Raw genomic sequence first — 26,167 nt, 5'->3', positions numbered from 1 at the left:
AAAATATAGCAATGAAAAATACACTCAGTGACATTAAGAAAATGGACAAATTAAAAAGCAGATTAGTCATAGTTGAAGAGAGAACTAGTGGATTGAAAGACCTGAAAATTATTCAAATGCAGCAGATAGAAAGAAATGGAAATTATGAAAGAGAACTTAAGGGACAGAGAGTAAAATGAGAAAGATCAACTGATGTCTGAGTTCCTTAAGGAGACAATATATAGAATTATCCAGAATTATAAAGATACGAATCCTTATATGAGTAGCAAGAAGCAGAGAGTTTCCAGGTAACCTGACTAACATTACAAAAGTAATAATGATAGAGTGCAGGCAGCCCTCCTTCAGAGTGCAGGCTTTCAACAATTATTCTGTCTAAGAGTATGCGAGAAGTACTAGTAATAGTAGTGATAGGTAACACTTGTTGAGCATTTACTGTTGTTGTGGGCTGCACTAAGTGCTTTTGTGTATTTATTCATTTATTGTTCATCAAAGTCCTATGGAAAAATAGTTATCATCCCCATTCCTCAGATGAAGAAACCAAGATAACTGCAGTGCGGAGAGATTAGTCTGTACAAGGTCACACAACTAGTAAGGTGGTAATAAAGAAAAGTCAGAGATTCTGCCTCCACAGACCATACTGTACTGCCTTTCTACTGCACTATCAGGGACAGCAAACAAAGAAAAAGACTCACATGTAAATAAATGTAGGTAAACACTATCATTATAAAAAGTGATAATTATAGCTAATTTAGGGCATTTAAGAACAGAGTGGAATCAAAATACACTTTATTCATTAATTCTTGTTTTCTATCTCTTATTACCGTGAAGGAAGCAGAATATAATTAATATGGAGTCTCAAATCTGGGTTTAGTTTGTAAGGGAAATACTTGCTCATGGATTTCTTCAAAACTCTTTGACATTGAACATATTTCCTAATTCCCACATCCTTCTCCATCTTTACTCATTCTTTCCTTTCCGTTTTTTTCTGTTAAAGAATGAAAGCCTTGGCCAAGGAGCTTTTACCAAAATTTTTAAAGGTGTAAGAAGAGAAGTAGGAGACTATGGTCAACTGCATGAAACAGAAGTTCTTTTAAAAGTTCTGGATAAAGCACATAGAAACTATTCAGAGGTTTGTATATTCTTTGTGTAGTTCATGTAGTTTATGATATTTAAAGATGTCCTCTCATATGCACACAACACATTCATGCATGCAGCTGTCAAAATTGTAATTTTTAAAAGTATATATATCAAGGACCTTTCTGAGGATGCATTCTGGTGGGGCTAAAAAAATACAGAATTTTTTCATAAAAACTAAGTTCCAAACTAATTATTAAACATTGTTGTGTTTTATTACATCTTTGCATGTACAAGGGTGAGTCAAAAATTATCCGCACTCTGGTTATATTAAAACTTCTGTTGGTTGCACTGTCTTATCAGCACTTTCCTTTCAAGGCTACTGTCTCCCCAGTCACTGCTGTGCAGGTCTGAACGTGTTACATCAGTTCATTTGTAACTGCAGTGCGAGCAAAAATGGATGCCCCACTTGTGATCTGCACAAAAGAAGAGCAACATGCAGTGATTGTTTTTTGTGATCTGAGGGTGTACGTGGTGCCGTTGTTTATTGAAGACTTTGTGCGTAGTATGGAGAAGGTGTTTTGTCACGAAGAAGTGTGTGTGAATGGATAGAGAAGTTCAAGGAAGGTCGCACAAGTGTTAACCAACAAGAAGAAGCCAGACGCCCATCCACGTCCACGGCTGATGACAACATTGAGTGTACACGTGAAATGATTCTGTCAAATAGATGAGGGACAGTGGATTATGTGGCAAATCATTTGCAAATCAGCCATCGCTCTGCCTATGAAATAATCCGTGACAGACTTAGGTTTCAAAAAGAGTGTAAGATGGGTACCGAAACAACTCACGGAGGAGCATACATAGAAATGTTTTGGATATCTGCAAACAAAATTTGGACCAATATTCCAGCAATCAACAGTGCTTGTTATAGTGAGATGCTTATTGAAGAGCTGAAGCCTAAACTTCAGATTAAATGCAGAGGACTGCTGTCCAAAAGTGTTGTGATCTTGCATGACTTGTCTGCAGGCTTCTGCCCATACTGTCGACACACTTCGTTTTAAGGTGTTAAAGCATCCTCCCTGTAGTCCTGATCTTGCTCCATTGGACTTCAACCTGTTTGGTCCCCTGAAAGCAGCCCTACGAGGATGAAGATTCACCTCTGATGAAGAAGTGAAGACAGCGGTGCATTCGTGGCTCACAGCTCAGCCTAAACATTTTTTAATGAGAGAATACAAAAGCTTGTTGACAGATGGGCAAAGTGTATTGAAAAGCAAGGAGATTATGTTGAAAAATGATGTATTTGTCTTTTCTAAAAGTTAATTAAAATAAATTCTACAGCCAGAGTGCAGATAATTTTTGACTTGCCCGCGTACCATGGCAGTGGTTTTTAAATTTGGCTCCCTAGAGCTTCATGGGTTCCACAGGTTTACTCTATAATTTCATCTACTTTAAAAAAAGGCATGAAAGGCAGTGTACTTACAAAGAATACTCTAGGTGAAATGTTGATACCTCTGGGCATCATCCAAAGATGCTAGCCGGCAGGAACCCAGCTGCCAGTTGCCAGAGTCCTTAGCATAGTAAGATATCACTGAACATGATGTAACAAACATTTATGATACTTCAGGTGTCTTAAAGGATGTTAGTAGAAGATAATGTGAAACTTACAAGCTGAAGAGTTGTTCTAATCCAGAAGACCACAGTGCTGGTGATTGTGGTCTTCAACAACCATACCCAGAAGTTCTAGGCAAAGATTAGTTGAATTAGAGTGATGTTAATACCATGCCAGTCTCCTGACATAGTTGTTACAGTATTTTATTTATTCTTTAGGAAGTGTTATTTGAAGCTTCCATCCATTTACTGCAGTCCCACATCACTGTCTTTGGTGTCTGCCTCTGTTCTCTACTCTAGGTGCTATGGGTCTAAGCCTGATTATCTTGCATCATTCGTGTACCACTGCTGCTCTTTCTTATTGCTGTCTGTTTGAACCAAGCTTACTCAAGGGTTTCCTGAGAATGAACTCTAACATCAAGGTTGATGGCAGTTACAAGTCCATCTAAAGGGACCAAAGCACATTGTAACCTTATCTGTAGTCCTGCTGAGAATAGGAGAAAGTGCATGTCTCTTACGGCAGAGAGAATCTTTCTGAACTATGAATGCCTATAGACACAAAAAATAATTCTTTTGCATCTTTTGTATATTTTTCTTTTCCTTAGTCTTTCTTTGAAGCAGCAAGCATGATGAGCCAGCTTTCTCACAAACATCTGGTTTTAAATTATGGTGTATGTGTCTGTGGAGAGGAGAGTAAGTAAAACCACTGGCTTCCTTATGTTAATATTATGCCTTTCTCAGAACATCCAGTTTTATTTTTATAGAAAATTCAATTTCAGGATCATAGTTAGATATCAATATAAACTATAATTTAACAGGAATTAAATATTGTTGAAACCCAAAACACTGTAGAACTGTTTAGTTATATCTTCTTAAAAAGGAAACCAGTGAATGAAATTAAAATGCCAGCACAGTAGTGTTATAGTAAATAAAAACCTTTTCTATTAACCATAGCAGTACAGATTATGGCTGGTTCAGCATAACATTGGAATAACTGGCTATTTCAGTTCAGATCTCTTTGAAATTATTAAGACAGAGCATATAAATGGTAGATTGAATTTTAGTGGAACTGACTGAAATGATTGAATGTTGATAATAATTTATGGCTAAATTTAGACTGTTCATAAAAACTCCTAAAGTTTACATTCAGAAATTACTTATGCAATTAATTTCCCATTAGTAATGTAGATTAAATATGCATCCATACTTATATAACATTTCTTCATATTTCTGAATTGATAGTCTTTTCAAAGGCAATGGTTTTCAGATCTGTTCTGTAGAGGTATCTCAGGGGGTTGATGAAATTAGAGTAAATCTAAATGCAGAGTGGAGAGTTCTGCCCCTCACCCCCAATTAGAGTGGTTCTGTATTTCTCTTTTTTATGTATTGATGTTTCCCATAATTTTTCATTTGGGGAAAAAAAGAATACACAAGGTTTGAAAACAGTGTTTTCAAACATTGCATATGATCCCAGATCTTACATTTGCTTTTATACTTATTTCATTGATTCTGCAATATATATTTTTTTCACATTAAAAAATCTGAAATTAGGAAGTGTGATATAATTGATGGCATTTCATAATTTAACTGGCAATTTTTAAAATTTTATGACACATAATGGGACATGTGACAGTCAGTGGTATCTATGAAATAGAGTAGGTCTTTCTTGTCACATAAAATAGTTTTACTAAGCTCTTGCTCATTGTAACTCCTAGATAATTTTTTTTCATACTTGCCCTGATGTAAATTTCCCTGCAGTCAGTTCTTTATTATTGACACATGGATTGTTCTGCAAATTAACTATAGGCAGCAAAAGTTTCATAACATCTGTTTTAGTTACCCAGCAAGGTCCAAAGGCAATTTTGTCACCAAAAGTTGTTATATACCGTATGAAAACTAATTTTAATATTAGTGAAGCAGATCACAATTTGGGATTCGATCTACATACATCTACATATTATTATACATAATGTAAAATTATATATAATATTGTGTTTATATATAATCGTTGAGACTTCTACATCTTGCTGTTGAGAATAAACTAAAACCCAAAATACAATGGTATATAGCTGCTAAGCTTTCTTTAAATTAGTGAATTTTACTTAGTTTAATCTCTTTATCTATAATACCCACATATAACTATAAATATATTTATAAAAGTTTAAAATTATATATTTTTTACTGTATTCTACTTGAGCCTTATTATTATCATTATATTTTAATGCAGATATTCTGGTTCAGGAGTTTGTAAAATTTGGATCACTAGATACGTATCTGAAAAAGAATAAAAATTCTATAAATATATTATGGAAACTTGAAGTGGCTAAACAGCTGGCATGGGCCATGCATTTTCTAGTAAGTAGTATATTCTTTTGTCAGCTTATTGTTTTAGATTATGAAGCAGTGTGAAAGGATCTTGACCTGGGAATAAGAAATAAATCTGTAAATGGATGTTGAATCATTTAAAATAATCTGTGTTAGTTGATGAAAGGGATTATTTTAGGCATATATTTATGTGAAATCAATTTTTAAAGAAATAGCTTTGTCATCCCATCAATCTCTTAGAACTGTTGATAGACAGTCTGTAGTTTGTGTATCTTGGCTTTAAAGAATTTAACTAAAAATTATCAAAACAATGTTGTGCAAACTATGGATAGCAGAAAAATCCCTGCAGAAAATACCTTGTTATGGTATTTGTAGGTGATTAGACACTGTGTCCATTGAAAAAGCAATTTTGCCAGAGAAACAATACCAGAGGGCCAGCCAGTGATCACATCCTTCAGAGTGTACCTAATGAACAGAAACAGTATTTTTTGCTCTTACCTACCATCCATAAATACATACTATTTAAAATCTCAGCCTAATAAAGTGAACTGGCATTAAATAGTTTTAAAAAGTATCTGTTTCTCCATGGGTATAGAGTATTGTTTCATTTAAAATGTAAAACAGGAAGCACAGTGCTGTCATAAAATTTCCTTTTATTTTCTGACAGTGCACTTCCAGTTAATGTTTATTTGTTAATAATGTTTTCTTATTTTTGTTTTTTAAATCCATTTTGGGGTCTTGGACATATCACAAGCTCAAATATTTGTGGATTAATATTTGAATGTATATGCCTTTAACTTTAATAGGAAGAAAAAACCCTTATTCATGGGAATGTGTGCGCCAAAAATATTCTTCTTATCAGAGAAGAAGACAGGAAGACAGGAAATCCTCCTTTCATCAAACTTAGTGATCCTGGCATTAGTATTACAGTTTTGCCAAAGGACAGTAAGTTCTACAGGGTTCAAATTTAACTTTGTTAAGCTTTGCTTGGAAAGAGGCATAAAAATCATGCTGTTAATTTTTCTCAAACTCTATTTTATTGACATGTTCTTGATTAATAAGTAAAATTTAGTTACCATTTTTAGCAATCTAATTAAGTTATAGTTACAGCCTAGTCTCTGTTCCTCCTTTCTTATGAGCATGTTTCTATTGACTGTAAGATAATTTTTTAAAACAGTTTTAATCCCTCATTATATATGGAATGTCAGATTTTATCCAATTTTATTGTGATATTTTTTAATATCATTCTTTGAGCCACAAGTAAATTTTTCTAAATTTTTCTTCCCAAATCATTTATTAAAATTTGAGAAGATATATTATCTAGTTTGAATTTTTTATTTAGTGTAATTATTCAGCTAATTATGACTTCTTAAAACTTTTCTTTTGTGTTGACCTCCTCCTTAACACAATTAATTAAAGTAAAAATTTCAGTCAAGTAGTTGAGAGTTTTTTTGGCCCAAACAGTGTAATTGTATTTCATTACATTACCTAATTTTTCTAATTTAATGTTCTAAATTTAGAATCCACATTTATCAACTTTTGTACATTGGTGCGTGGTCTCCTATTCGAGCCAATAGTACTTAAACTTGGTACCTTTATATGAAATGAAGACAGAGACTAAAGGGCAGAAAATAACCTGAATACCAGAAGGTGGAATTAAAGTGCCGCCTCCTTTTTTGAAAACCATTTTTCTGATGGGATAGAAGACCACAAAAACTTAACTTGAGAAATTCCATGGTCTGAGCAGAAGCTGCCCTTACCAATTTTGTACACAGAATATCTTGGTATAATTTAGTCATTCATCTGCCTGTTGGTCCTTTACAAGTTAGAATAGCCACTGCTATTGAGTCATTAGTATAGCATGAAATGATGTTAGCATTACCTTTACTACTTACACATTGTAAAGAAATAAAAAAAAAAATCAAGAGGCAATTTGGGGACAAATTTTATGGAAAAAAATTTTTTTGAATGCACAGCTATTAGAAAGGGGTAGAGAGAACAGGGCACTTGTTCAAACACTATGGTTTAATGAAAAGTTTAGTCGATCCAGGATTCAGTGTATAGTATCTAATTCTGTAACTAACAAATTGTGTAACTTTGGGCAAATTATTCAATCTTTATGGGTTTGGCATTGTTAAAGTTGAGATATTGAGTTAGATGATCTCAAAGGTCCCTTCTGGCCCTTAAACATGTGTACATACATGCACATACACCCACTCCAAACAAATTAAAAAGACTTGATTATCACTTTAATTACATAACTAAAAGCTAATGTTTTGTGGAAATGCTGGTTATTTTATATTCCAAAAATTTTGTCACATAATTCATGGGTAAAATTTGCAGTTGTAAATTGTTTATGCTCTGCTGTGTGGTTCCTAGTAATGGTCCCATGCTGTTAAATATTAAAGACAAATATACTGAAATATTTCTAAGTTCCTAAAAAAAAAAAAAAAGACTTGATGATTCAAATTTGTGTGAAATTATTAGCATATTTAAGACTTAATTGTGGGAACTATTTAACCATACTTTGTTCCTGTCATTTAAAAGTTCTGCAGGAGAGAATACCATGGGTACCACCTGAATGCATTGAAAATCCTAAAAATCTAAATTTGGCAACAGACAAATGGAGTTTTGGTACCACTTTGTGGGAGATCTGCAGTGGAGGAGATAAGCCTCTAAGTGCTTTGGATTCTCAAAGAGTAAGTTTATATAAACAGTGAAGCTGAAATTACCCTGTGATCCCTAATATTTCTTTGACATGATTTGATATTCTTTAGCCCATTTTATGTTAAAAAGATTGATATGGCATTTATAATTTATTATCAACATGTGGTTCTTTAATTATAGAAACTACAGTTTTATGAAGATAGGCACCAGCTTCCTGCACCAAAGTGGACAGAATTAGCAAATCTTATTAATAATTGTATGGATTACGAACCAGATTTTAGACCTTCTTTCAGAGCCGTCATACGAGATCTTAATAGTTTGTTTACTCCAGGTATGTATTGATGGAGCAATCTTAATGATTCTCCAGCTATCTTTCTATTTTTGTTTTATTTAATAAATCCTTACTAATTTTGTAATCCCCTCTGGGAATTTCCCTGATGTCTTTTAGACCCTCTTAATTTGTTATGTTCATATGGCTTTTTCTACTTTATATATATTCTGGTCTTATTGATTGTGAAGTATTTCCATTTTTAAAAAAGGCTTTTTCCCTTTTAATAACCTCATTTTAGTTTGCCAGTTAATGAGTAGTGTACTGTAGAAGTTTATCTGACTTACTCGACTTTTTAAAAACAATTATTTGTTTTTTTAACTAGTTCTCATGTATTTTATAATTAATTTTCTAAACATGAAGTAGATTTGTTTTTGTTCTCTCCTTCTTTAAAATACATAACTAAATATATGTGTCTGACCCATAAGTATTTTTTGTTCCAATACTATTTGCTGTTCTCACCACAAAAATTGGCATATAATCTTACTTTATAAATATTAAAACTACCTATTTTGGAAAGTATTCATTTATCCTTTGCAAAAATCTTGACTGAAAAGTGTCAGATTATGGGTGTCAGATTCAAGGCTTCCATTAACATAATCTAAACTATTACATTGCCCTGTATCAATTTGTATTTAGTATTTCTAACTCATTCTGATTATTTTGGTCAGCTTGAATATGTATCAATTTAACCTAGAGAATGGATTTGCCAGCTTATGGTAGAAGTATTCTTTATTTCTCCAGATTATGAACTATTAACAGAAAATGACATGTTACCAAACATGAGAATAGGTGCCCTAGGGTTTTCTGGTGCTTTTGAAGACCGAGACCCTACACAGTTTGAAGAGAGACACTTGAAATTTCTACAGCAACTTGGCAAGGTAAGATGTCAGAAGATTTTTAAATAGTTGAAGTATAATCATAAAAAATTTTATTTAAGGGGGAAAAAAAGGCTTAAGAGATTCTCTAAAGTTCACTTTCCACAAAATTTTAAAGAGTGTTTGTATAACCAACAAGGACCTCTTGTGTAGCACAGGGAACTCTGCTCAATATTATGTAACAACCTAAATGGGAAAAGAATTTGAAAAAGAATACATGTATATGTATAACTGAATCACTTTGCTGTATACTTGAAATTAACACAACATTGCTAATCAACTATACTCCAAAATAAAATAAAAAGTTTAAAAAAATGTTTGTAGAAAAAAGGTTTAGTTGTCAGATGCTGAAGAAGTGCTTTGTTAAATAAACAGCTGTCTTTACTGAAGAACTTCTTGGAACCTTTAATATGTACTATGCATTGAACATTTTCAAGAGGAGGATAAATTAGGCAGTATTTTCCACAGTTAATTTGACCATGAGACTTTCCTGGTAGCGGGGGCTTTAGTTATGAGATAGAGAAATGAACAATTAATTAATCTTTTCCACCCACCTCCTTTCTTAGTCATCTCAGGGAGAAATAATTAATCTGCTTGTTCAGAGTCTAAACATTGACTGGACCATGTTTACTAGCAGACAGTCTCTCTCTGCTGAGAGGTCACACGGTCATGCACACCACAGCCTACGTATTTTAAGTAAAACCAGGAAAGGCTTAGTTCTTAGCAGGTCCAGCCATAGTGGTAAGCCCTTTTTCTTCCTCTAAGCTTGCTAGTATAGGATTCTGTACCATGTGGCCTTGTGAACTGGATTTTGGCATGGATGTATTATGAAGCCCTCACTTAGGGTATTGAATCTAAACTAAATTTTCTGATCCAGCTTTACCAGAGCTAAACTTTTGGGGGTTATATTATATATTGGCTTAGTTATATTATTACTTTGCTGTCATTCCTTGTTTGTAAAATATTCTTGGGAATGTTTCAGAGCAGGTAGCAATGAAAAAAAGTCTAGGTATTTGGATGTATTAGTTATCTATTGCTGTGCAACAAATTACCCTAAAACTTAACAGCTGAAAACAAAAAAACATTTATTATCACATAGGTTAGGCGAATCAGGAATCTGGGAGTAAGTTAGGTGGGTGGTTCTAGCTCAGGGTCTCTCACAGAACAGCCAGGTCTTGCAGTCTCATCTGAAGGCTTGACTAGGGAAAGACTTACCTCCAAGCTTACCACATGGCTATTGACAAGGTCTCAGAATATCTGCTTCCAAGCTTAATTACTTACATGTGCCTCTACACAGGCTGCCTCACAACATGGGAGCTGAGAGAAAACACCCAAGATGGAAGCCAGACATATCCTAGTTTTTTCATATCCTAATCTCCCAAGTGGCATCTTATCACTCCTGCCATATTCTATTCATTATAAATGAGTTAATAAATCCAGCCTACACTCAAGGGGAGGGGATTTTAAAAGAGCTTGAATGTCAGAACGTAGAGAACACTGGGAAATAATCACAGAAGCTGCCAACCACACAGGGTGACCTTGGCTTAAACAGCAGACATTTATTTCTCATAATTCTAGAGGCTGAGACGTCTAAGATCAAGGTTCTAGCAGGGTTCAGTTTCTGGTGAGGGCTCTTTTCTTGGCTTGCACGTGGCCACCTTCTCACTGTGTCCTCATGTGGCAGAGAGCACTGGTGTTTCCTCTTCTTAGAAAGGCACCAGCGCTACTGGATAAAAGCCTCACCCTCATGACCTTGCTTAATTAATCTTTATCACCTCTTCACAGGCCCTGTCTCCAGATACACTCACACTGGGGGATAGGGCTTTATCGTAGGAATTTGGGGAGATGCCCTGTAAGTTTACTACCCACCTATTGAAATATTATCTCCTTTTCTTGTTCTGTAAGTTGTTTAATGTGAGTTTAGAGATACATCTTCTAATTCTAGCTGCTCAAAATTGCCTGCATAATCAGAATTTATTAGTAATTTTTCTAGAAAACTTGAGATTTCTATCTTAATGTGGTGTGTTGTTTAGGGTAATTTTGGGAGTGTGGAGATGTGCCGGTATGACCCTCTACAAGACAACACTGGGGAGGTGGTGGCTGTGAAAAAGCTCCAGCACAGTACTGAAGAGCACCTCAGAGACTTTGAAAGGGAAATTGAAATCCTTAAATCCTTGCAGCATGACAACATTGTAAAGTACAAGGGAGTGTGCTACAGTGCTGGTATGTTGCCCACTGATACCTTTTTTGAACTCAGGGTATGTCTTTGGCATCCTGGGTAATATTGTAGAAACATGTGATGCCTCAAGATCTGGACTTAAAATATTCCATTGCCCAGAGCAAGAAGCATTCTGTATCACTGGAGATTGTACTTGATGTTGATGGGCTGTAACTGCCGGAAGTCTTTGACTACATGATTGATCATTCTCTTCACCGAGGATGGTGGTTACCATTCGTGGCGTAAGCTTACCAAGGGAATATCATTTTTAAAGAAAGAAATTTTCTATGAAAATATTTTTTTAAATTAGATGCTTTTTATTCAGTATAGATAAGGAGAAAGGAAGTTTTCTCATCAGCTTATTTTGGTTTGCATAAAGGGTTATAGAAGATTAAAACATAACTATTTTAAAAACTTCTGTTCAGATCTTTTTGATTCAAAAAGTCAGTGTTCTTAACTACTACATCACCTTTAATTTATAATCAGGTTTTTTCATCTTAGACTTAGATTTTATGTATCTTTAAGTCATTCATATACAGTTTTCAAATAGTTCATCAATAAAACATGTCAGAGTAAAACAGTATGTTCTCATTTGTGTGTTAATAGGCCGGCGTAATTTAAGATTAATTATGGAATATTTACCATATGGAAGTTTACGAGACTATCTCCAAAAACATAAAGAACGGATAGATCATAAAAAACTTCTGCAGTACACATCTCAGATATGCAAGGTACCTAGTATCCTGGCTATTTGTTGTAGATGAGGAGAGTATGTTGAAGTAATTAAGAAATCCTCTAGAGTTTTTCTTAGATAATTAAGGGAGTAGAAAGATAAACAAGACTGTGTAAATTGTTCATGTTTATAAAGCTAGCTGAAAGAAAAATGTTGTTTCTTCTGTAGGGTATGGAGTATCTTGGTACAAAAAGGTATATCCACAGGGATCTGGCAACAAGGAATATATTGGTGGAGAATGAAAACAGAGTTAAAATAGGAGATTTTGGCTTAACCAAAGTCTTGCCACAAGGCAAAGAATACTACAAAGTGAAAGAACCTGGTGAAAGTCCTATATTCTGGTGAGTATATTTTAGTACAATAAAATGAAGTTTTAGAGCACAAACTTCAAACTTCATTTTTGGAGTTTGTCATTTATATATTAATAGTTTAACATTTATGTATTTATAATAATAATCAATAAGGTTACTCCCTATGTTTTCCTCTGGGAATTTTATGGTTTTAGAGTCCCTTTAACATTTCTTGTAAGGCCATTTTAGTGGTGATGACATCCTTTAGCTTTTGCTTATTTATAAAACTCTTCACTCTTTTTCAGTTCTAATTGATAATCTTGAATGGTAGAATTCTTGGTTGGAAATTTTTTCCTCTCAGCACTTTGAATAGGTCATCCACTTCTTTCTGGCTGATAAAATTTTTGCTGAAAAATCTGCTGATTTTGGGATTTCCCTTGTATATAATAGTGTTTTGAGGGGTTTTTTGTTTGTTTTTGCTGCTTTTAAGATTGTCTTTATTCTTAACTTTTACCATCTTTTTAAAAATAAATTTATTTATTTAGTTATTTTGGCTGCATTGGGTCTTCGTTGCTGCATGCAGGCTTTCTCTAGTTGTGGCAAATGGGGGCTATTCTCGTTGTGGTACGTGGGCTTCTCACTGCAGTGGCTTCTCTTGTGGAGCACAGGCTCTAGGCTCTCAGGCTTCAGTAGTTGTGGCTCAAAGGCTCTAGAGCACAGGCTTAGTTGTGGCACACAGGCTTAGTTGCTCTGCAGCAGGTGGGATCTTCCCAGACAGTGATCTCCAGGGAAGTCCTGGAGACATTTCTTAATGAGATAAGTGGATCTCCCCCCATCCCCCTCCAACTAGTCCATATATCCTTAGATGAATATTATTTACTTCTATAATGGGACCAGATTCAACATAAATTCTAAGTTTATTTTTGTATTTGTAAACATGGAGAACTTTTTTTATATAAATAAGGAGATGGGAATGGAAGGAGTTTTGTTATAACAATGTCATTCATTTCTGTGACTCCTGATACATAGCAAAACAGTATATAGTGATCTACCAGTAAAATTGGCTAGCTGGCAATTTCATTAGATCCATTCTTTTTTCAGTTTAATTAAAAACAAAGAATTAAAGCTACTTGATTTTCAAAAGTGGATTTACTCCCCAGCCATTAGAGTCATTCATTTTCTCAGCTTCTGGGAAGTATACCAAAATTTTTAATTAATTCAAATCATGATATTACTCTCATTTACAGGTGTCTTGTTTAAACTGATACATTCATAAAAGGTTGCAAAAACAGAATATTGTTAATTTCAATACAGTATTTTTTATGACATCTTTTATCATATTTTAAATACACGATTTAAATATGGCAAACTCTTGCTCTGCCTCCAAGATTGAGTTACTTAATGAAGAATGTCCTTCATACAACCTATTTGGCAATGCCAGGCCTCATAAACAAATACACTGAATTTCCAGCAGAAAGTCTTACTTCATTTTTCAATTCAAGTAAGTGTATTAATGTTATGAAATATTATTTTTTAAAAACAGATACAAATTGCAGACACGTGCAGAGGCATGTTTACAATGATGCTAACAAGGCATATCCACTAAAGTGCCTTCCTTTCAAGATTCCTTCTTTTCCAATTTTAAATATTTGCTTTCATACCTAATTTTTGTATTTTTTGTCATGAAGAAAGCCCCCAAAGCTTTGGGCCCTATATTTCTCCCTGCATATCTGGAAAGGTTAATCACAAAGGCAGTCAGGATAAGCTTAAGATGATATATATCTGGTATAATTAATTTCATAATTAAGTTATGAAAATAAATCACTTCTCATTACTTAATTTCCAATAAATAATACAGAATAAAATATAGTTAAGATTATAATTTATGAAGTAAGGCATATGGTAAAAGGCCTGTTATTTCTTCAGTAAATGTTTTGGCAAGATTGAACTCTGATGTTTGACTTTGGGGAATCACTAATAAGAAGCTTGTGTAAAAATCAGAAAGAACATCATTTTCATCATGATCAAAATTTTCTTATGTATTTAATGAAAAAAGAAAGCTGTATACTGCTGTAAACTAACCAGATGGAGAGCTGGTGTATAGTTTTATTTTTATATTAGCAAGTAAAAATATTAAATGTTTTATATAATGAAATGAGGTTGACTAACTTATATATAAATATTTCAGAATGAGTTGATAGAATAGATTTTAGCTAACTTATTGATAACAAACATTAAATCTAAAGTCTGAAAGAAATCACATTTTTATCCATAGGATTTAGCCATCATATCTTTAAAAAAATACAGTTTCACTTAAAAGAATCATTGTCATCTGTATGGCTTTTATTGTTCAAAAGTGCTCTTTGATTTAGCTAACAGCATGTCCTGTGGGTTGGTATTAAGAAGAACTGAGGGGAAAATGCTCCTGCTAACATATTTTTTTAAATTGTTAAAGTCGGGGTTTGGACATATGGAGAATCTGTATACCGTTCTTGCTTATAGAGCCCCTTGGAAAATCTTCGTATATCCCTGGGCTTATTACTTTTCACCTGTTTGCAGATCTCTGTGCTAGTCATGATAACAATCTAACCTAAGACTGTAATGGCAGTATTGGATTAGGAGACTGATTTGAGACATTTCTAAGACATAATTTAAAGGGACTTAGTGGCCCAATAGAATTTGGAGTGAAAGATGAGTCAAAAATAATTCCTAAGATTTCCAGTTTGGGGAGTTAGCTAGATCGTGATGCCATTCATTGCATAGAGAAAGTAAAATAATCAGCAAGTGTTGGAGAGGTGGGGATGGAGTTCTTTTTGCCTATGGAACTTTAATATGGAAATGTTCAAGTCTGAAACACAAAAGAAAAGTCATAGATAGAATGGTTATAAATTTGGGAGACTGTAGTATATAAGTGAATGATATTGCCTAACGGAAATTTTTTGACAAAGAGGAAGAGATCTGATGATGGAACCTTTGGGGAAACCCAAATTTAGAGGATGGAGAAAAGAAGGGAAAGTGCCGAGGAAATGTCATTAAAAACAAATCCCTTCCCAACCCATAAGACCTCTCCACAAAAATAGAATAGAAAGAAAACAGTTTCATTATTGAATAAGCATTAATCTGAAAAGTAATGTGCATCATGGGAAATCTGCTAAGAGACTGAAAAAAACAGAAAGAAATCTCATCCCTTTGTATGGCCAAGCAGATTCAACCTGTTACATGCACATTCTCAAGGTAAACAATAACTAGTCTTCAAGTAAGAGGACTTGACAGCACCATCTGTCACACAGTGTTCATCCTAATTCACTTAGTAATAGGAGGGCCCATCTGTGTTAGCTAATTGGCTTTATCCAAAGGAAAAATAAATTTCTCATATCTTTATGATAGGAGATAAACAGTTTTGCAACTTGAAGGAGGCACCTGCCCAAGTTAGGCTCCTGCCCTCCCATTGAAACTGGGAGGTAGGGGAATGATCTTCCTTGATGATTACATTCCAAAGAGGTGGTTCCCAGGTTCTTGAGAAAGACATTTCTGTGTGTAAACCTGGCAAGAGGCTCTTAAGCAAAAACTTTTAAAAAGGGTTTTACATACATTTCAAAGAGACGAGACAGAGAATTCACAATTGTAAATTTTCTAGAGTAAATGCTCTAAGAAAGAGGAGGGTCTTTTCCTTCCTTTTCCACATGGACTTTTTTTTTTTTCTTTTTTACTTTGTATTTATCCTTACATAAGTAATGGGAAAGAGAAAACAGCATTGGAGATGAAGGGGGAAATTACAAAGAGTGCTTTCATGAAAGCCAAAAGCAAGAGAATGTTTTGCAAGAGTTGAAGGAGTAGTACTGTCTTCAAGGAGGTTATGTTCCATTTGTGGGATAAAACAAGCATGTATTTATTTTAAAATAACCTAACTAAATATGTAAATTTTTTTAAAAACTAAGTATAAAAAGAATATAAGCATTACATGGTTAATGTGTAGTACAGAATATAAGAACTGGAGAAATTCAGTAGCATGAGGTCATTAGACCTAAAGTAATCAAAGAAGGATTTCCGGAAGTGAGGAACCTCAAGTTGGATTTTGAAGGAGAGATTCAACTTATGTAATCTAAAACAGATCTCCTTCGCCATTCTCTACAATAAGGATAAATTTAGCAGTGGAACCATGATATTTATAACCCATTGGCCAAAATTCTCACTTGGGTACTGTTGATACTTGAGTAGAGGATGGCACCATTTTCCCCTGTGACTTTCTATTTTCTGTGCTCCCTGTCGTAATCACTGCCTTTCAGATTAACAGGTTATTTCTTTTATATGTTAGTAGCTTCAAGGCTTCTCCAGCTTAAAAAGCACTTTTTTCTCTGCGATACTTATCTGGATTCATTTTAAGCATAACTTGGGAAGACCACCTGTTTTTTCAGTTCTTACAAGGTACTTTGCAGTTAACCTTGGTGTTACTGAGACAAAAATTAATGTGGGGGAATTTTAGTTATTTTTGTGTGTTGGAGGTTCCCAAGACCACCCTCAGGCTTGATGATTCACTAGGAGGACTCATAGGACTCAGCATATAGTCATAAGCATGGCTATGACTTATTACAGGGAAGGATGCAAAGCAAAATCAGCAAAGGGAAAAGGCGTCTGGGGCAACGCCTGGAGGAAACTAAGCACAAGTTTCTAAGTGTGCTCTCCTAGTAAAGTCATATGGGACACACTTAACTCCCCCAGCAATAAATCATGATAACATGTGTGAAATGTCATCTACTAAGGAAGCTCATTAGAAACTCAGTGCTCACAGTTTTTATTGAGACTTGCCACGTAGACATTCTCTACCTGGCACATACCAAGACTGCAGACTCATATTGTTCGCAGAAATGGTTTAGGTACAATGAGCTGCTTTTATCATTTAGGGAATTGTGGAAACCCTCCTGAAATCTAAGATCCCAGGTGCCAAACAAGTGTCAGCATTGCAAACCTTTTTTGAAGATGGCAGCCTCAGACCTGCTGTGTTAACCCTTTTCTCTACACCTTTTTTTTTTTTAATCCAGTGATTTGCAGGTAAAATCAAGAGCTGGCACATCAAGTAACTGTCTTTTAAATGTACTACAGGTATGCACCAGAATCACTGACAGAGAGCAAGTTTTCTGTGGCCTCAGATGTTTGGAGCTTTGGAGTGGTTCTGTATGAACTTTTCACATATATTGAGAAGAGTAAAAGCCCACCAGCGGTCAGTGTGCTTTTTATTTACTTTCAACTTTTTTTAACATGAGAAAAGCTTTTTCAGAATACTAATAGTAAGCTTGGGGTTGTTTTAGAGCTCCTATTGCTTGCTTGTAAGATAACAACAAACAAAATAACCCTAAATTTACTCATGAAATTAACTTGAAGTTTTAAAAAGTGGGGATTGGAGTACTATTTCTTTTAATATTATTTTTAGTAAATCTCATAAACTTATTCATTCCAGGAATTATTGCAAAAGTTAAACCTTTTAAAGTAACATTTTTTTCTAAGCTTTTGACAAAATTCAACATCCATTTATGATAAAAACTCTCCAGAAAATGGGCACAGAAGGAAATTACCTCAACATAATAAAAGCCATATATGACAAAGCAGCAGCCAACATCGTTCTCAGCGGTGAAAAACTGAAAGCATTCCCTCTAAGAACAGGAACACGACAAGGGTGCCCACTCTCATCATTACTATTTAACATAGTTTTGGAAGTTTTAGCCACAGCAATCAGAGAAGAAAGCAAAATAAAAGCAATCCAAATTGGAAAAGAAGTAAAATTGTCACTTTTGCAGATGACATGACATTACACATAGAAAAGCCTAAAGACTCTACCAGCAAACTGCTAACACTAATTGATGAATTTAGTAAAGTAGCAGGATACAAAATTAATGTGCAGAAATCTCTTGCATTCCTATACACTAACAACGAAAGAGCAGAAAGAGAAATTAAGGAAACACTCCCATTTACCATTGCAACAAAAAGAATAAAATACCTAGGAATAAACCTGCCTAAGGAGGCAAAAGACCTGTATGCAGAAAACTAGAAGACACTGATGAAAGAAATCAAAGACGATACAAACAGATGGGAGGGACATACCATGTTCTTGGATTGGAAGAATCAACATTGTGAAAATGACTATACTACCCAAAGCAATTTACAGGTTCAACACAATCCCTATCAAATTACCAGTGGCATTTTTCACAGAACTAGAACAGGAAATCTTACGACTTAAATGGAAACACAAAAGACCCCAAATAAGCAAAGCTGTCTTGAGAAGGAGAGATGGGGCTGGTGGAATCAGGTTCCTTGACTTCAAACTATACTACAAGGCGACAGTGATCAAGACAGTATGGTACTGGCACAGAAACAGAAATATAAATCAGTGGAAAAGAATTGAGAGCCCAGAGGTAAACCCATGCACATACGGGCACCTTATCTTTGACAAAGGAGGCAAGGATATATAGTGGAAAAAAGATGGCCTCTTCAATAAGTGGTGCTGGGAAAATTGGACAGCTACATGTAAAAGAATGAAATTAGAATACTTCCTAATAGCAGACACAAAAATAAACTCAAAATGGATTAAAGAGCTAAATGTAAGGCCAGACACTATAAAACTCTTAGAGGAAAACTATGACATATATCAAAGCAAGATCCTTTTTGACCCACCTCCTAGAATAATGGAAATAAAATCAAGAATAAAGAAATGGGACCTAATGAAACATAAACAAGACAAGAAGACAACCCTCAGAATGGTAGAAAATATTTGCCAATGAAGCAACTGACAAAGGATTAATCTCCAAAATATACAAGCAGCTCATGTAGCTTAATATCAAAAAAGCAAATAACCCAATCCAAAAATGGGCGGAAAACCTAAATAGACATTTCTCCAAAGAAGACATACAGATGGCTAACAAACACATGAAAAGATTCTCAACATCACTGATCATTAGAGAAATGCAAGTGAAAGCCACAATGAGGTATCACCTCACACTGGTCAGAATGGCCATTATCCAAAAATCTAGAAACAATAAATGCTGGAGAGAGTGCAGAGCAAAGGGAACCCTCCTGCACTGTTGGTGGGAGTGCAAACTGGTACAGCCACTATGGGAAACAGTTTGGAGGTTCCTTAAAAAACTAAAAATAAAACTACTATATGACCCAGCAATCCCACTGCTGGGCATATACCCAGAGAAAGCCATGATGCAAAAAGAAACATGTACCACAGTGTTCATTGCGCACTATTTACAATAGCCAGGACATGGAAGCAACCTAAATGCCCATCAACAGATGAATGGATAAAGAAGATGTGGCACATATATACAATGGAGTATCACTCAGCCACAAAAAGGAATGAAATGGAGCTATATGTAATGAGGTGGATAGACCTAGAGTCTGTCATACAGAGTGAAGTAAGCCAGAAAGAGAAAAACAAATACTGTATGCTAACTCATATATATGGAATCTTAAAAAAAAATGGTACTGATGAACCCAGTGACAGGGCAAGAATAAAGATGCAGATGTAGAGAACAGACTTGAGGATACGGGCAAGTTGGGGGGAGGCCGAAGGGGAAGCTGGGACAAAGTAGCACTGACATATATACACTACCAAATGTAAAATAGATAGCTAGTGGGAAGCTGCTGCATAACACAGGGAGATCAACTCGATGATGGGTGATGACTTAGAGGGCTGGCATAGGGAGGGTGGGAGGGAGGGAATATAGGGATATATGTATAAATACAGCTGATTCACTTTGTTGTACAGCAAAAAGAGGCACAACAGTGTTAAACAATTATATTCCAATAAAGAGCTTAAAAAATAATATTTTTTCTGCTCATTGTATAATTTTAATATAGGAAAGTATAAAAAGAAAATAATCTCTGAGTCAACTACTCAGAGATAACCACTTTAATACCGTGGTATGTTTTTTTCAAGGCGTCTTTTAATTTTATATGTAAAAGCAAAATTTTATGAAAAATATTTCTTCTGTAAAATGTCATACTGTACAGTTTGCTCTTCTGCTTTTTCATTACATGTTATAGCATGGATATTTTCCTGTATTAGGAAATATTTACAGCAAATATGACTTCTAATTTCTTGGCAGCATTTCTTCATAAGGATATAATTTCTGGACAGTAATTTTCCATTTTTCAGTCTTTTAAGTAACACTTCATTGAACATAGTGGACATCCTTATAAATATTTGTTTATCTCTGGTTGTCATCTTAGAGTAAAAGTATAATTATAGGTGAAATGTTATGAACTCTTTTATAGGATTTTGATTATTTCAAAATGCTTCCCAGGAAAGCTGTGCCAGATTAAACTTTCAGTAGCCGTGCACAAGGGTATACATTTTATCCTTTGTCAGTGTTGACTATTATATTTCTATGCAGTTTTGCCAAATTGATGGGAGAGAATTTGTACCTATATGATTTTAATTTGATTTCTACTGTATTAATATGATTTGAGTACATATTTATTGGGTGTTTGGGGTGAGTATGTGCGTGTGTGCATTGTATCCTCATGTACTTTGCCCATTTTTATATTGGTAATTTTTCTTACCAGTATATAAGAGCTCTCTCTATATTTAAATAAATGATGTATTCATTGTAAATACTTCTTTAGCTTATGGTTCAGACTTTAATTTTATGAATTTTAAACATACGAACTTTTTCTCTCCATTGAATTTATGCTTAAATATTCGTTCTACATTTTATTTTTATTATGTCCTCTTTTACATCTAACTTTTTACTTCAGCTGAAATGTAATATGATGTGTTATAACAAAGTAAGTCTGTTTTTAGTTCACTGGTTTTGAACCTTCTCAGGGAATTTGTGTTGATTATGTTACAGTTATGGAAATGGCATTATGGGGGTTCCACATTTAACAGTCTTTTCTGAACTATGACTGAAAAGGAAGTTTTTGAAGTTAAAATAATCTATTTTTTAAAACGTTTTGAGGTAAGGAAACATATATATACAGGATTTTTCCCATTTACTGGAAGAAGTTGAGAAAGAATTCTGATTCAAATTCACTGTACCAAAAATGTGTCATTGAAAAGTGGGTTTGTGTTTCAGGAATTTATGCGTATGATTGGCAATGACAAACAGGGACAGATGATTGTGTTTCATTTGATAGAACTCCTGAAGAATAATGGAAGATTACCAAGACCAGATGGATGCCCAGATGAGGTAACAAAAAATTTTTTTATCCACAGTTATCATGCATTTTCTTTCTCTTTTTACCCAAGAATTTCAGGTCAGTTTATTTAACTTGGATAAACAGCATAATCATGACTGTGGGTATAGATATAGCCATGACACATGCCTGTGCAGGCAAATTAAGTGGCAGTTCTGAATTTATGTCTTCACCAAGATGGCACTTTGTGTTCATTGTAATTTTGGTTTATTTTCCCTTTTACAGATTTATGTAATCATGACAGAATGCTGGAACAATAACGTAAACCAACGCCCCTCTTTCAGAGACCTAGCTCTCCGAGTTGATCAAATAAGGGACAGCATGGCTGGATGAAAGAAATGAACTTCACTCTGAGACCAAAATAAGATTTACAGAACAAAGTTTTGTATTTCACATTGCTGTGGACTATTATTACATATATCATTATTATGTATATCATGATTTGAGCCAGCAGAAGTGGAAATATCTGCTGAAAACTTTCAAAGTTTAGTGAGTTTTTCTTCATGAAGATACCAGCCAAAGACATTGATGAAAAGTCCTTAGCAAAGAGTTTTGTAAAAAGTTCGTGAACCCTAATCAGTCAGTTAACATCACCTTACTTTGGCAAAAGAAGAAAATTAGACTTTTTTCAACTCAGAATTACGAGAGATGAAAAAATTGTAAATGTTAAATATGCACAGAATACGTATGTACAGTTTTTACCACAGTGAATGTATAATACCTCGTCATCTTGTGTGATGTTTTACACAAGGGCTGGTATACAAAAATAATGTTTTCTGATTTTTCCATAGTTGATCTATAGTAACTTCACTATAGAAACAAATTAAGATGCTCAGATAATTGAATAAGCACTTTTGTGTCGCTGTTCATCTATATCACTGGCCAGCAATATAAGCAAATGAATACTTTCAGCTTGTTGTTCTATGTACTGTAAATATTTTTCAAAGCAAAGGGAACAAATGTTCAGTTTTATTTGTACAGGGAATTTTCCTGACTCTAAAGAATACATTTTGAAATGGAACAAGTTTACAAACATATAACACAATCTATTTTCTTATTTGTCTCCCTTGTATCTGTTTGTGACGAGTATGTTTTTTAAACAGAACTATCTCCAGATTTTTCTAAGACTACAGTGAACAGTTTTCCTTTAAAATTTTGAGATTACGAATGCCAGGAATGTTGTCATCCCTTGGGCTATTGGCTGCCAATAAGACTCTTCAATCCCTGGGACCTAAGGTTGTGCATTAAATTTAAATATAAACCATAAAATAGATTGTTTCTCATATATATAAGCCTATTAAGATGCACAGTAGATTAGGAATTTTTTTCTAAAGAATGTATATTTTAGGCATTTCAGAAATCTGTTGCCATCATAAAAAAGATTTTCTTTTGTTTGATTCTTACATATAAGGGAGAAATGAGAGTAAATTGGTAAAAAGAAAAAAGTATGCTTATTAATTTTACTCAAGAATGCCAGTAGAAAATTCATAATGTATATCTTGAAGAAAAATGAGTATTTTTCAATTAAGTATAAAGGGTTGTTTGTTATTGTTGTTTGTTTTAGTGCTACTTCATTTTAGGCACCATACCTAAAATATGGTGGTGTTTGTTGTGTGTATGTTATTTATACAAAGTGTAAAATACTTGGTATTTTGGTTAAAAAGAAAATAGTTTCTTACTTTACTTTCAATGCTACATGTTTTTTTTTTTTAACTTGAACTTAAGACTTTTGATTTCTATTTTTTGGAGCTGGTTTTAAAATGTATATTATATAAGAAAAAAATGCCTCATATACAAAGTTTGAGTTTTTTGTTGGAAGGGAAGAAATGCTTTTTATATTATCTTTAAAGCATTTTACCAAATAGTAGTTACCAAATGCACAAATCATCTAAAATGATAATATATTAGATCTTAAAAGATTTCTAGTAAATATTATATTTTTATGAAAGTTGAATATAATTTTTATTTAATTTGTAAAGACTCCTCCAGGATCTGTATATGTAATGCATTTAAGAGATCTTCTGTTCTGCTACTTTTCATTCAAAAGTAGCATATCATATAATATGCATGATTTCAGATTTTTATACTAAAACTTAAGTACCTAAAAGTAGATTCTTAAAGGTTGATAACATTTTGTTTATAAAAACAATGATGTTAACTAGGCTTCTTTTAAAAAAGTTTTTCTTTTAATGTTTCAGTTTTTAGTTTTGAGAAAAATCCCACATAAACATCTTAAGTTTTTAGAACGGAATGATTGCCTTATTGTAAAATTCTAAGTTTTCAAGAGAAGTATTACTCATTGAGGGTTTTTGATGTTTTAAATTTTGATTCTGATCATACATAAAAGGAAATTAACTCTGCAGCTGTTTAATTGGTTCCGCACAAGACACAGGTAAGTATTGTACCAGTTAAGGCCAAAATGTTTCTTCAAATTAATATTCTTCAGAAATGAGGGTAAAGGTTTTCTTAAAATTCTGTAGTTCTGTAAACATACCAGTATTTTAAGTTACAGTCTTTTTTTATATAAATTTATTTATTTATTTATTTATTTATTTATTTATTTATTTATTTATTTATTTTGGCTGCATTGGGTCTTTGTTGCTGAACACAGGCTTTCTCTAGTTGCGGCAAGTGGGGGCTACTCTTCGTTGCAGTGTGTGGGCTTCTCATTGCAGTGGCTTCTCTTGTTGTGGAGCATGGGCTCTAGGTGTGAGGGCTTCAGTAGTTGTGGCTCGCAGGCTCTGGAGCACAGGCTTAGTTGTGGTGCATGTGCTTAGTTGCCCCATGGCATGTGGGATCTTCCCAGCCCAGGGACCCCTCCATTGACAGGCAGATTCTTAACCACTGTGCCACCAGGGAAGTTCCATATAATCTCTATATAAATAATTCCCTATATCCATGGCTGCCTGCTTTGGGAAATAGTCACTTTCATGTTATTTGTATATGCTGCCAGTAGCACTATAATTTGCTATGGAAGAGTACTTTCTTACAGCCCAAGACTTCTGCTTTAAAGTCAAGTGAAATTTTTACCAAAACCATAACTTCTGATATTTAAACTTTATTTAAACAGTTTTGTTACAGACATTAGAAAATACCTACAGTTCTCTACCTGGGGAGCCATTCTCTTTGCGGTGGCATGATGTGGTCAGAGTGAGACTGTATTACTTTCTTTATTGTGCCTTTAGCATGTTCCCACAAAACTGAAATATTGATGTAATAAATATTCAGAAGTTATTTTCTTTTGTATTGTCACCTAACCAAGGAACTGCAGGTACACATACTGATTTAGGGATGTGCAGAGAGAGACTTTTATAAAGTAAACATATCTTTCAATTTAAAAGAAACACTTCCTAAGATTGCTATCAACTACTTTGTGCTATTTATGAACACTGCTATAGCCACCCTAGGTCTGGTATGTAAATTATTCCTAATGAAAGTTTCTCTAATTTTCCAGTACAACTTACTAAAAGTTCTTTAGTCTCCTATATTAGAATAAATAATAACAGTAAGCATAAGTCAGCAGAATTATCCAAACAAAAGACTAGGTTATATGAGATAAACTTCATTTTATTTAAGAAAAAAAGTAAAAATATGAATATCAGAAAATACTTTATACTGACACCCTGATTTGGGTTGGTTGTACTCAAGTTCAAGATAACTAGCTGCTAAGTGTTTTATGGTGCTGACAGTAACATTACAGAGATTTCAGAATGACAGAGAATTTTTAAACTTACACACTAATCAAATTCATATGTGTATCACATTATATACCCAAATATTAAATATTTTATAAATTACCAATTTTGTTTTACTTTATTACAGTATATTCTTTGTAGGTTAAGAAATTAATTTCTATTGTGCTTAGACCAAATGGCATTGCTTAGTTAGTGCAGGCCCTAAATATTTTTCTTTTTCCAGTCTTACAAATTTATAATGAAAAGCCTTATCTCCAACTGAAACACCAATTGTTATTAATATATTTTTATGATCATTTTCCATTATAAGGCCTTTCTTTGCATAGCAAATTTCTTAACATCTTATTTTGAACTATAACCAATTTATAAAATGAGATCATTAAAAGAGCTCTAGGAGTCCCAGTTCTAGTTATCCATATTCTTAGGTTTTGTGAAGTTATGTTTTTAATACCTGTAATAGGAAGCACTCCTATAGATGCTATTTATTGGGGTCAAGCAAGTCAGCTTTGAGCAGTGTGAACAGACAGTAGCATAGCTTTTAGGTCTGACTACAGGTAAACAGCATTAATAAATGGAGCAAGGTGGTAAGGAAAATGCATATAGCAGGATATTGTAGAGACAACAGCCAGCTGGAAAGGCAACTTAGCAGTTGCAGATGATTAAGACATTATCACAACAAATACACTAAACACACAAATGAAAGTATGTGATAGAAAGGTTTGTTGATCAATTAGCCTTTCAAGAACATAGTTGAAAATGTTTAGGTGCTTTTCACAAGCAAAGAAGATAAGTAGATAGTATTTTTAATGAAAAAGTTTAGAGTGTTTCAAATGCTTGGCATATATGAGAATCTCAGAGCAAGAATTTTCTAGTAGCATGGAGTATAAGCTTGTGAGTTGGAATTTATTTACTGAAACTAAAAACATTAGAGATTGAGAAAATCATAGATACTAAAGAAAATGGAAATAAAATGAAATATAAACCTAAACTCAATTATGAAAATACCTACTTGAAATTTTTTTCAACTTCAGCAACTTGAAATACACATATGATACTTTCTTCTGCACAGTAGTTTTGTTGAAGGTTGCTGTAATGAACCTTTATAAATAACTATCACAAATTTTAAGTATATAAGAGCAAAATTTATTTTATGTCC

At 33.9% G+C, this 26,167-nt stretch overlaps 1 protein-coding gene across 9 annotated transcripts in view; it reads left to right on the top strand.

Moving 5' to 3' along the window:
- JAK2 (Janus kinase 2) overlaps positions 1-25,110 on the top strand; it is a 135,794-nt gene extending 110,684 nt beyond the window's left edge. For 8 of the 9 annotated variants that reach the window (XM_057721631.1, XM_057721633.1, XM_057721630.1 and 5 more), the window contains 13 exons: positions 995-1,129; positions 3,288-3,375; positions 4,910-5,037; positions 5,814-5,952; positions 7,555-7,706; positions 7,855-8,005; positions 8,747-8,883; positions 10,914-11,103; positions 11,705-11,829; positions 12,000-12,172; positions 17,222-17,339; positions 21,196-21,309; positions 21,542-25,110. In XM_057721631.1, the coding sequence (XP_057577614.1) occupies positions 995-1,129; positions 3,288-3,375; positions 4,910-5,037; positions 5,814-5,952; positions 7,555-7,706; positions 7,855-8,005; positions 8,747-8,883; positions 10,914-11,103; positions 11,705-11,829; positions 12,000-12,172; positions 17,222-17,339; positions 21,196-21,309; positions 21,542-21,649 (1,758 nt within the window). In that variant the 3' untranslated portion in view covers positions 21,650-25,110. The remainder of the gene's footprint in view (positions 1-994; positions 1,130-3,287; positions 3,376-4,909; positions 5,038-5,813; positions 5,953-7,554; positions 7,707-7,854; positions 8,006-8,746; positions 8,884-10,913; positions 11,104-11,704; positions 11,830-11,999; positions 12,173-17,221; positions 17,340-21,195; positions 21,310-21,541) is intronic. The other variant, XM_057721635.1, reaches the window with a different exon arrangement.
- The last annotated feature ends 1,057 nt before the right edge of the window (positions 25,111-26,167 follow it).

The sequence above is a fragment of the Hippopotamus amphibius genome, chromosome 2 (assembly GCF_030028045.1).
Source record: "Hippopotamus amphibius kiboko isolate mHipAmp2 chromosome 2, mHipAmp2.hap2, whole genome shotgun sequence".
NCBI classification, from domain to species: domain Eukaryota; kingdom Metazoa; phylum Chordata; class Mammalia; order Artiodactyla; family Hippopotamidae; genus Hippopotamus; species Hippopotamus amphibius.
Note: the sequence above shows the minus strand (reverse complement) of the source record. Positions and strands in the feature narration are given on the sequence as shown.